The sequence below is a fragment of the Sylvia atricapilla genome, chromosome 6 (genome assembly GCF_009819655.1).
Source record: "Sylvia atricapilla isolate bSylAtr1 chromosome 6, bSylAtr1.pri, whole genome shotgun sequence".
NCBI classification, from domain to species: domain Eukaryota; kingdom Metazoa; phylum Chordata; class Aves; order Passeriformes; family Sylviidae; genus Sylvia; species Sylvia atricapilla.
In genome coordinates this window covers 31,310,968-31,323,312 of record NC_089145.1, presented here as the reverse complement: position 1 = coordinate 31,323,312, position 12,345 = coordinate 31,310,968, and the positions used below count along the sequence as shown (strand labels likewise).

General features: G+C 41.3%; 1 protein-coding gene across 1 annotated transcript in view; it reads right to left on the bottom strand.

Annotated features, from left to right (window-relative positions):
* AVEN (apoptosis and caspase activation inhibitor) overlaps window positions 1-11,093 on the bottom strand; it is an 83,626-nt gene extending 72,533 nt beyond the window's left edge. Inside the window, exon 1 of the mRNA XM_066321424.1 lies at window positions 10,816-11,093. Within this exon, the coding sequence (XP_066177521.1) occupies window positions 10,816-11,058 (243 nt within the window). The 5' untranslated portion in view covers window positions 11,059-11,093. The remainder of the gene's footprint in view (window positions 1-10,815) is intronic.
* Between the last annotated feature and the right edge of the window lie 1,252 nt (window positions 11,094-12,345).

Genomic DNA, 12,345 nt, shown 5'->3' with positions numbered 1-12,345 from the left:
CTACTTAGTCTACTTAATCCTTAGTATTTCATTTTGCTGTTTTATTCCAGCACCTCTAAAATTGCAAAAGCAATTGTATTAATACCTTTAAAAATAATTTGTAAAGAACACACATGGAAGAGTTCTGTAACATCAAGAAAGCAAAATTTATTGAGGGGAAATATTCATCTCAACACTTAAATAAGAGATATTTTAAAGGATACTGCTATTTTACTAGTCTTCTTAGTTCAATGGGTAAGACAGGCCTCTCTCAATAAAAGTATCTGTTATAAACTTCTATATATTGAAAAGCTTTGTACTTCTGCAACCATATCAACGATGAAGTAAAAACACAACAAATGATGCAAAAAGCTCAATCAAAGTATTGATGCTCCCCCACAACAAAAGGCAGCTACACACCACACACCCCATTTTCAAGCTCTTTCAGTAGGATAGCTCAAAGACAGTAACAGCAGTAGTATCCCAGAGCATGTTCTCTGACTCCCATACTACAGTCTGAGAATTAGTGACGAGTCTGTCTGGGGACTCTGTCTATACATCACAATGATAAAAGGTGTACAGACATCACACTGTCTTGACTTAGGTAAGTCAGAAGCAGAATCATTTATCATCAATGTGTGGCATGCACTTGGCCTCAAATCAGTGCATTTTGAACAGAAACAACATTTTCTCCAGCAAAAATAGTTCTGCTTGTCCTGCAGTGAACGGAGACTAGAAGGGGCATGCAGCAAAAGAGAGGGGAGTGCCAAAATGAAGCACCTCAAAGAGATGTGTAAATAAATACAATCCATGTTTCTTCACCTATTACACAACAACAGCATTTTATCCAGAAAGTGGAAATAAGTTCAGTTCCCTTTTCTGCACAAATGCATTCCAAGTGGCATCTCCTACTTCCCATGAGAATACAGTGGTTTTACATACTCTGGAGTAGAAGATCTAGTCTCTTTTCTCAGCCACATCTATTCTATTTTGTATAGCACCTGGACACTCCCGGTAGGAGAACTTGAGAAGCTGCTGGCCTCTGTGTCCTGCAGATGCACAATCACCACACACACACAAAAAAAAACCAAACCAAACCAACCAACCAACAAAACCCCACAAGAATCTAACACTTAATGTCAGTCTTTCATTCCTACTCTCTTCATGACAGTATCATTTTTGTACATAAAGTACAAAGGGACTGAGAAAAAAAGAATTGAGGGAAATTCAGATAAAAATTATTTCAAGTTCATTGGCAGGTCACTTATCTAAGAAGCAAAAAAAAGCTTCACGGCACTTTGTATTTGAAACTGGGAAGAAAACGGGGCGCAGCTTGAATGTTTTTCCACTAAAATCCTGCAGTCAGTAGTCATTTCAGACTGAAACTTTTTCATCGTGTACTCTCTGTACCAAACACAGCCTCTGTATCCCCTGCCTGGCTTTTTACCACAGAGCATCAGCCATAGTGGCTCTGTAGCATTACCCACAAGCTGTTTCTAATGTCAACTGGCACACACAAGGATGATTCTGCTATATATTTTGAGAGAGCTGAAAATAATACATTGCCTTATTAAGAGAGATTTTTTTTCTGCATCATAACCAGTATTTTCTGGGGCTAACAAAGAGTACAATAAGGCAAGAAAACAAACAAATACTGATAAGGTCATCAGTCTGTTTTGCTGTCTCACTGAAAATAATTAAACCACTTTTCATTATACTTCCTCCTTCAGGGTTTCATATAATTTAAATAATTTTCCCCCTTTCAATTATTCAACAGAAAACAAGCATTTATAACAGTCATTTAATTGCAATTCTTGGCAGCCAGCTTAAACAAGACAGTATAGATATTCGCAAATCCTTTTGTTTTTATGCACTATGTTTTCCAGACTAAACCTGACAAAATGCAAAGACAAAACAAAAAATCTTGATATTAAATATTTTGTGTATTGCACTTTCTGATTTGCCAACAGTATTACTAAGATTAAATCGTATTGTTAAACATTAAATCTATTCCATCATTACAGTGACACACCAGAGTAAGCTAAAAACTATTTCTACAGAAGTAATAATGTGGATGAGGTGACACCTATGTTCAGTCTTTTCATATTAACAGTGGCCTGTTGATGAATTTTAGTGAGCCTTCAGTGATTTTTTTAGTTTTGCCTCTCAGAAACAATTTACTTTCTTATTGTTCACCTAGCTATCAGAGTTCCTCCAGTACAGATTCAAGTTTCTACTATAAATGCTTTTTTAAACTTGAGGGAAAATGAAAAAAGCTAAAGCTTTTTTCCCCCCTTCAGACTAAGGAAGGAAGAGCCTTGACTCAAAGGTTCTTTCATGAAAAGAAAAAAATATCCCTATAAAGAGTAATCCTCTTCACTAGTTTGCTCTATTGGTGACCTTTAGAGAGATCTACCAAAGCTGAAGAGAAGCTTAATTAGCAGAAAGGGCAGCTGAGAGAACAGGTAGCACAAAGAAAAAAGCTTCTAGTCTTTATTGTACGGGATGAGAATTTTTGAACGAGGGATGAAATACTAAGACTGGTTCATAAATGTTGGATACTGGAACTCAGCACTCAGTAGCCAAGAGAGACATCTGATTCTGAAACCAATGTTTTGCGAAACAGGAATGATGCTCCAGTTAAAGGCAAAAACATCTCATCAAGTACACAAGAAAGAGACCTGTGCTTGAAGTTTCTACATAAAATTGACTGCTTCAATAGTCACAAAGTATGGTTCTCAAAACCATCTAAATAATTTCAATAGCAAAAAATATTTCTCTCCCCTTGATTTTTAAAATCTCTTATGGGTAATTCAAACAGATTAGTCATGTGACTGTGACCTGGTATGAACTATCACCATCTAAAATATGTAACTTGTAGATAAAGTGTATAAACAAAGGCTCCTGCTGAAAAGCATCACTGAAGTTGCAGAATATCAGTATGAAATTCCAGAAGAAAAAAAAGTCTAGATCCTGAAAAGTTCTTATGCTCAAACCTATTTACAACTGAAGAAAAGAGCATGACTCATACCTAGATTTAACATCTTCAAAAAGCCTAACATTAAACAAAGCTCAAACAATTCTACACAAACAGAAGAAAGCTTATCAAGTGTCCATGGAAAACTCCATTTCTGTGTATTGCAGAAATACTCTTGAGATGCTCAGTGTTGCAATGTTCTTTCATATTTGAACCAACATTATGAAACTGTTTCATAACTACACCAGAGTGGTATAATACCATGGATGTTTTCAAATATCTGTCTCTGCATTCACTCAAAAAAGCCACCCTTTGTTATTTTTATAGCAAATTAGAATGCAGCTTACTGTAGACATTTTAGAAAACAGCACTCAAACCTCTGACACCCCTTCCTCATTCACCTCCAACCTTTTTTGGAAGAGGGTGGAGAGAGAAATCCTGTGAAAGATATTTATCTAAATAGCCTTAGAGAATATGCTTCCCTAAATGCAGCATCCAGCTTGAGATAAAGTAGTGAAGGATCATTGTCCAAGGTCCTCAATGCTGCAACACCACACTTAAAACCCCAAGATTTTAAAATCTACTTTTATTTTGCCACTGGTCTGGAGTATAATTCTGAAAAATAAGAGTTACTACATAATGATGCTTCTAGACCCTGAAGTTAACACTGCTGTAAAGAAGCTTAAGTAATTTAGAACTTTCTGAAAGTGCAAATATATCCAAGTTACCAACAAGGACCAGGCTGTAACTGCTGGGATGTCCAACGATCCCATGATTTTATGTACCCATCATATCCTTACATTCTATAATTTGCACTCGTGAGCCAACTTAGGTGCACACAGAGCAGTAACTGCAGGAGAACTTTGCCTCCAGTTTGCAGTGGTGAGATACAGACAGTGTTCAGCTGTGCGGACAACTGGTGGAGAGCTTCAACTGTGACTCTATTAGGAATGAAACCACATCAAGTCCACTAACATTACACCCAGGTCTAACCCACAAGGCAAATTTGCATCAAAACCCCATCCTCAACAGTAACTTGAACTAAGAGCCACACCAAAAACACTGAAGGAACTATTTCTCATTAGCACATTTTCTAAATTTTGCCTCTACAAATCATTTTACTGTGAAACAATAATCCTTTAACATCCTTGCTAACAATTTGGTTGAAGTGGAAGAAAGAGATGCTGGAACGGGATCATTTGCTCTTCCATTGCTTCCATGGGCATGCCACCTTTGATTACAAATTAACAGGAACATAATACACCAGTAAAGTCAGAAAAGCAGCATAATGTGAATAATGCAGTCTGAAACAGGATACTGAAGAAAAAAAAAAAAAAAAAAAAAAAAAGTAAGGAAAACAAGCCAACAACCAAAACAAATCCAAAAATACAACAAGCCAGCAAAAACCCCTAGTTTGTCAGGCAACCAAAAAACTCAAGGCCTCACAACAAGTCAGTGAAAGAGCCTAGAAAGAACTGTAGCTCAGCATCACCATTCTGTTCCTATGAGACAAAGACAATGGCTATTTCAGGGTTAAGAAGAGACACTGCATAGTCTCTAATGTAGAACTATCCTCTGGGAAAAGAGAAACAGGAATAGAAACATGAATAGAACCTGAAGGCAAGGTTCTTGCACACTCCAGCAGATTTATGGTTTTACAGCAGCGTATTACAGTGTCTACCTGCAGAAAAGTTACTCTTATTTTCAAAATTAAAACAAACAATCGGAAAAACCCAACCCTCCCTCCCAGACCCCCTACATACACATAATATACAGAAATTGCATACGTGAAAGAGAACAGTGGGAAATGGACGCCCTCTCTATGCTGTACCACAGAACACTGAATCACACAGGCTTGAAATCCTGTAATTGTGAAAACCTGCAAGAAATATTCTTCTGTACTTTTTTAAGTCTCTAAGTCACCACTGAATCAATCATCAGCATTTCTTTGATTTTTTTTTTAATATAGCGAAACCTTCTGACTGCTACAAAAGATTGTGCAGCACTATTAGACTGACTGGAAACTCAAAACAGGGCTCCTGAAACTAACCAGTTAGTTTCGTGAGGAAAAACAGCACCAGCATTGCATGGCATAATTTTTTAAACAAATTTGTCACTCCTACAAATTTATTGGTATTTCAGCAAAAATACTTACTGTCTCTCACTTGACGTACCCAAATAAACTCCTCTATTGTGCTACATGGGACCAACCACCTATCCCAGTAGCACAAGATTTTTAGCCCAGAATTACAAAGTGTACTCCTCCTACAAATAACTTTTCTTCTCAGCTGTGTTTCGAAGACCCAGGGGCAAGTCCTAATAACTCACACGTACATGTCGTGCTGTACGTTCAGAAAACATCACCCTGAGACGAGAAGAACATTCCAACCCCGTGATGTGCACACATCCTGACTCCTCACCAAGTAATTCCGGCCCAGCACGGGAGACACCAGCGCCAAGGGGCGGGCTGCCTGCACCACCTACTGGTACCTTACGGCGCTGGTTCATCGCCCCGGGCCGATGCACCCATGGATGTATGCATGGATGTATGCATTCTTAACCTGCGGCGTTTTAGTTCTTCCCGAAATTCTAAAATCTTCAGTTAATTATGACGGGAAGTTCCTCTCCGATATTCAATTAATTACTATTTTATACGTCCTCTGCAGAAAATCCACACGACTTTACTAGATAATTAAATCTAAATAATATTATGATGGAAAGCTGTGTTTCTCACAATCAACCAAATATGCAGCCATTAAAGTTATTTCTTTAAGATAGAAAATATTTGGGACAACCTGTCACCAAAAAGCTACCAAATTACTATCCCAGAGACTTGAGAGTAAAAAATGAGGAACAAAAGCATTTAAGTAGGTGAGGACAGAAATGCTTAGCAATCTAAAATATATATTCAAAAAAACCTCCAGCTCTTTTCAAGGAAGTTGCAGAAAAAGATTCAGCTCTGCAGCAATGATATTCACCGGTGTAATGGGATGCTTTCAACACAAATCTCTCAAGTTATATCAGCAGGAAAGTTAGTAGAATATGTTGAATGAATAACAATAAACATCATGAAACTTTCCACACTAAACAATTAGAGACTATTATGAAACTCTGGAGTCCCCAGCACTGTAGAAAACGGATTCTTCTATTGCCTAGAAACCCAAAAGAATAAATTAACTTCGGATGTATAAAAAGCATTTATATTTTTCCATTGCACAGGCAGCCTTGAAAAATAAAAGAAAAATAAGTAGGGCTGTGGCAAGTGGTTACACAGCAGGTCTACTGAGTAAGCTCAGTAACCTTCACCATACACATTTTTCTGTCCTGATTCCTGTGTACTTCCTACACAAGCTATCTAATCTTTCAGTCACAAATTTTATTCTCAATGCCCCAATTAAACCATTTCTTTCTTAATAATGTTTTTCTTCTTGTCCTGCCTAAAATGGATCTCTTAGCAGCAACCTTTCTACTTTATGGAACACTGCTAACCAGGCCTGTCCAAAGAGTTCTTTTCACTAGATAAAAAAAAATAAAAATTAAATATAAACATAAATAAAAAAAGAACCAGGTTCTTCAGCCTTTCCTCCTCAGTCACATCCTCTTTGCATCTTTCTTCATTCCTTCCCTCTGAAATTTCCCTGGCTAGTCCCAAAATTGCAGAAATAGAACTAGTTCTTCAATGTCATGGCATCACTAATTGATACTTCTCATCCATTAAGCTGACAGTCCTCTTTTATAAAACTGCACCTTAATCAGTCCCACACTGCTACAGATTTTTCCTATGTAGATGTGGTTGTATTATATTTGACCTTGAATCACACACAAATGCTGGCTGTTTCTTCCATTTGTTGAGACTTTCTGCGCTCCACCCTCCTGCTAGTTTAGCACTGTCTGCAAATTTTAACACTGTATATTTTAATCCTTCCCTGCAATTATTAATAGAAAACTGAACATGAGCAGATGTAGAATGAAGCCTTACAGAATCCCATTTAACAAACACCAGTTTTACACTGAACCATCACAGAAAAGAAAATCCTGAGGAGGGAAGATCTTCACACCTCATTAGTAATTAAGTACAGCTTACAAATTGATGTACATTAATCTAAATAAGTTTTTTCTAGTTGCTTTTGAGAACATTAACACAAAATGTCAAAAGATTTGTTGTCTCTGCGATCCAGAAATCTATTCTTCTATCTGTACGAGTTGTGTTATAGTATTCTAAAGGAAATCAAATATATCTGTATTTGTTACTTTCATTACCGTACTTCTCAACTGCCTTTTGCAGTTGCTCAGATTGCAAAGGGTTAGCTCATACTAATTAGGAAAATTTATCTGATGTTGACAGCATTAGATGTTCTCTTAGATCACTTCTATATGTGCATGGACCACAAGAATGAAGATATAATAAATACTACATAAACGTGATGCCATCTTGAAACTAACCACACATGAGAAACACTGCACTACAATCCATCTTCTAAACTTCATTTTATACCAATAAAATGTTTACTGCAACACTGCCCAAAGCCAGGAAAGGAACATTGAAACAGACCTGCCAATTCCAACTGCACTGAAGTAGGAGCATGCATCACATGCACACTCAGTCAGTCATTGAATAGAAAGCTAAAAGAATACTTCGTAAATTGCAAATGTAATGAACATAAAGGACAAAAGAAAACCTCCTTAAATCACCACTTCCCCCCACCCAAAAAAACTGTGGTCAAATACCATCAAAATAAAACACAGCATCATATCCACAATTTCAGAAAGCTGTTTCTATTTTAACGTACTGTATCTCATAGTGAGAGCAATTTTAAAATTCTGACAGTACATAAAACATGAATTCTGAGTTAGACTAAAAGTGGGAGATAATATTGGACGAATGCCAACTGGACCTTTCACTTTAAGCATTATAATGCCACACTTTACTAAAAATTATTAATTCAGAATGTATTTTATTAATTTAACATAGCATAGATGAGCTAAAGCAGACTGAAACAATGGAAAAATATTCAAGATGACAGATCTACAAAGAAATTTGCCATTTGGTAAACCAGCTGGTCTTAATTAGACATTCATTTTTGAAGGGAGGACACAAGATCTTCAGTAATCAAGCCAGTTAAATCAACATGCACACTAGTTACAAAAAGACATAACAAGTGGAAGATCCTTTTCCCTCTTCACAAGGAATAAGAACACTTTTTCTCATGGTTTCTAAATCAATTTTATGTTTGACAGAGGGAGAATCCTGTTTTAAATGTGGAGCTGAGAATTTACTCAGAGAGCCACCTTCCCAAGAGCTGACAGAAAACATGAACCTTTCTTCTCTGAGATTCTGATCCACAGCTGGATCTACAATGCAGAACATGAATACAAACACAACACCTAATCTCTTTCTCCCTTAGCACCCTGCTGAGGAGGGGAGAACTGACTTCGCGATTTCTGGATCTTCCTAGGCTTTGCAAATAACACAGCTGATCACCCATTACTCAAACCAAAGAATTACAGGACCCCTGCAGCAGCACAAAGCACCCAGTATCCAGTCTTCACATGCCCCACAAAACTGCAAGCTGAATGTGCCACCACAACACTTTCTTCTCCCTCTTGTACAGGTCAGAAACAATGTCTGCCTGTAGCTTCAAAAGCAAGCTTAGGAGCCATTAAATTAGAACATCCAAACCAAAATATTTTAAGACTAGCTGTGCTTTTACGTGATTGCAATTGGCTAAGAAATATTGCTGCCAAAATATTATGCAATTTAACACCAATTTCTACTTCACTGAAAAAAAAAAAAAAAAAAAAATTCTGAGAAGACTCCAGCATCTCAGCACACAGTAAGGAAAGGGAATGCAGTAAGACCATCACAGTCCCTGCCTTGTTACCTGACTTTCCAGGTTTGCAAGTCACACATGACCATTTCAAAAGATTTGCCCCCTGTTGCTGAAAGACAGCAGGGTCTTATCTCACACAAAACACTTACTCTCAGCCAAGCCTCCTATCACTGAGGCAGCACACTCTTATACTACAAATCTCTCTGCTGAACACAGAGAACACTAAGGACCTGCGACTAAAAGGGGGAAACTCTCTGTCAGATAAATGCTAGCCACGCTGATGGAAGGAGGAGACCCACCCTGCTCCAGAAGTGGTGAATTATTAGATTGGCTCAGAGGTAGCACTTAAATTCAGCAGCTGCAGGCTGGCACAGCTGCTGACGCTGTGGCTGGATTGCTGGAAGCCAGTCCCATCCAAGCTGCTAAACATGAAATTTGTGGCAGGTGTGCTAAGAGACCATTCAGAGCTTAACATCAAAACCCCGCAGTGCAGGAAGAGCATTACATTTGAACAATCTTTAGCAGAGTTCTCTAAGAAAAATCTGAGCTATTCCTTCACTTTTAAAGTCCCAAATCATAATAGTCTTGGCCAAAAATAAAGTCACTGTACTAGGCTAAGATGAAGAACATATCCATGTCAGGAACAGAGTGATCAGTGGCAAAACATATCGTAATGTGTCCCAAAAGAAATATTTTTAAATGCAGGGTTGAATGATTTGGGAAAAAATCAGTCCAGGATAGAAATGCTTCTGCAGCTTATGAAAGAGCACTGTTGTTTCACATCCAGGATCCAAACCTGTCCACAAACATTTGTGTGAAATCAGCAATTTATATTGCTTATATGTGAAAGCAATGACCAGCATTCTAGGTAAGTGTACTAATCAAGCTTCAATTTTATCTCCCAAAACATAAGCACTATGGAACGAAATAGAATAACAAAATTAATACTTTATATCTTTTAAATCCACCAGCAAGCATGGGAGCTCTAATACAAACAAAACACTGGCTGAGTTCAATTGAAGCCATGGCATCATGAAAGTCAAAGTGAATCTAATCAACATGATGCTGGAATTGAGGTAGCAGCTGGTCCATCTACATTAGGACTCCCAGTGCTGCCAACATCAATTAGTATTAGGTCATCGTTGTAATCTCTTTACCAATCCAGGGACAATTATGATTTCTATGTTGCAACAATGCTAGGAGAAGCAAGACAATCTGAATGAAGTAGTCCAAGCATTTTTTGATGGAAACTCTTTAAAGGCACAGTGTTGATCTCTTATCATGGTGAGTTAGAGAATACACTTTAATACCTCCGCAGGAAATTGCCTATGTACTTTTGGTACTCAATGGTATGTATGTCTGTGCTACTTTTAATCTGCTAAAGCATTTTATAATGGGTCGAAGCACAACTATCCATTTCTATTAATGACAAATTATATCCACTGAATCAGAGATATCCATTATGTAAGGCGTGCTCTGTTACCATGTCTCCACTGCGAGAATCACAGGCTGGACAAGCCACATGCTCATTTCAACCTCCGATCATAGAATCGTTAAGGCTGGAAAGGATCTCTAAGATCACCCGAGTCCAACCATTAAAACAACTGTGCCAAAAATGCTCAACGATTCTTCATCTCTATCTGCAAACTGAGGTTCTATTTTTTCAGATGCATTTTTCAAACAAGACTTTTATCTTTTCAGCGCAAAATTACACATGGCAAGAAAAGCCTTGTTTTATGCTGCACCAGAGCGCATAGGCTGAGCTGTCCCGGAGCGGGAAGAAGACACAGGCAGCCCGCAGCCCCCGAGCTGTCATGGGCGGTACCGCCGGCAGCCCCAGCCCACGCCAAAGGCTGCAGCACATCTGCCAGCCTGGCTCCACCTCGGGAAGGGGAGGAGCAGGACGGGGGAGAGGAGGAGCTGGGGAGGGGAGGGTCGCGCCCCCAGCCCAAGGGCCGCCCCGGGGCCCCTCGGGCTCAGCTCCGCCTCCCCCGGCTGCGGCGGAGGGCGGGCTCTCCTCCTGCTTACCCGCCGCTGCTGCTGGGCGCTGGGCGGCGGCGCTGCCCCGCGACCTCGGGGCTCTCGCCTGCCCCGTCCCCCGCCTCCTCGGTGCCCGTAAGCGCCGCCTCTTCCCCGGCCCCCGCCTCCTCCGCGCCCGTGGCCGTCCCCGCCGCTTCCTTCCGTCGCCGCGTCGGGCGCGCCGCTGGGCCGCCGCCGGCCGTGGCGGGGCCCTTCCCTGCGGGGCCGGCTGCCGCCCCGCTCCGCCTGCATGGCCGGGCTCGCCTGCCGCGGGCCGCCGGGGCCGCGCCCGTCCCGCCCACTGCCGGAAAGGGCCGCTCGCCGGGGCCCGGGGAAATGGCGGCGGCGCGGCCTCGGCAGCGCCCCCTGCGGGCGGCTGGCGCGCGGGCCCGAGTGGCGGCGGGGCCGCAGTCCGGGCCGGACCTGCTGCGGGGGCCAGCGACCAGGGAGGGCACCCACACGTAATAAAATTAGAAAAACCATGTATTTAGTGTTTAGGAAATAGAGCTCTTGGCTAAAGCAGGATGAATTAGGGAATTGTCTAGGTTTGAAAAGGCCTTGGATATCACTCAGTTCAACTGCTAACCCTGCATTGCCACTTCCAGCACGAAACCATGTTCATAAGCCCCACACATACACATCTTTTAAATACCTCCAGGAAAGGTGATTGCTTCTTTGGGCAGCCTGTTCCAATGCCTAACCACCCTCTTGGTGAAGAAATTTACCTAATATCCAATGTAAACTTCCTCTGGTGCAGCTTGAGTGTGTTTCCTTTTGTCACTCGCTACCCGGGAGAACAGTCGTTGCCTCACTACAGCGTCCTTTGAGGCTGTTGTAGAGGGCGATAAGTACACATCTCCCTCCGCTGTTCGCCACAGGACTAGTGCTCCAGCCCCTCAATGTCCTTGCAGTGAGGGGCCCAGAGCTGGATGCGGGACTCGAGGTGTGGCCTCGCCGCTGCTGAGTAGAGGGCGGCGATGATCGCTGCCACGCCACTGCTGATATCGGCCGGGGTGCCACTGGCCTTTTTTGGCCACCTGGGCGCACTGCCTCGTGTTCAGCTGCTGTCAACCAGCACCTTTTCCACTAGGCAGCTTTCCAGCCGCTGTTGCCACAAGCTGTAGCGCTGCATGAGATTGTTGCGACCCAAGTGCAGGACATTTGCTTTCTGCAGCAAACGAGGGAAAAAGTGACTGATCCCAAGCTGACAGGGTGTTACACAGACAACTGCACTTAATGAGCCCCGTGAGTCGACTCTGCGGCCTCTTGAGGAGCATCCTTCTCTCAGGACGCAGAGCAGAGACACAGGAACAGCTTTGTGCCATAGTGCTAGGCTGATTTGTCCTGCTCTTCTTAAACTAAGCAGGCGCCCATACTGTTCTTGGGGAAGTTCACCAGTTTCCTAACGCCAGCTAGCCTGATCCCTCTTGAACGCATAGACTGTCATTCGACAGCACATTAAAACATCAATCTGGTTTCGAAGGGTTTTTAAACCCAGGAGTCATTCCAAGGAAATGTGACCAGAACTCCCGTTTTGTG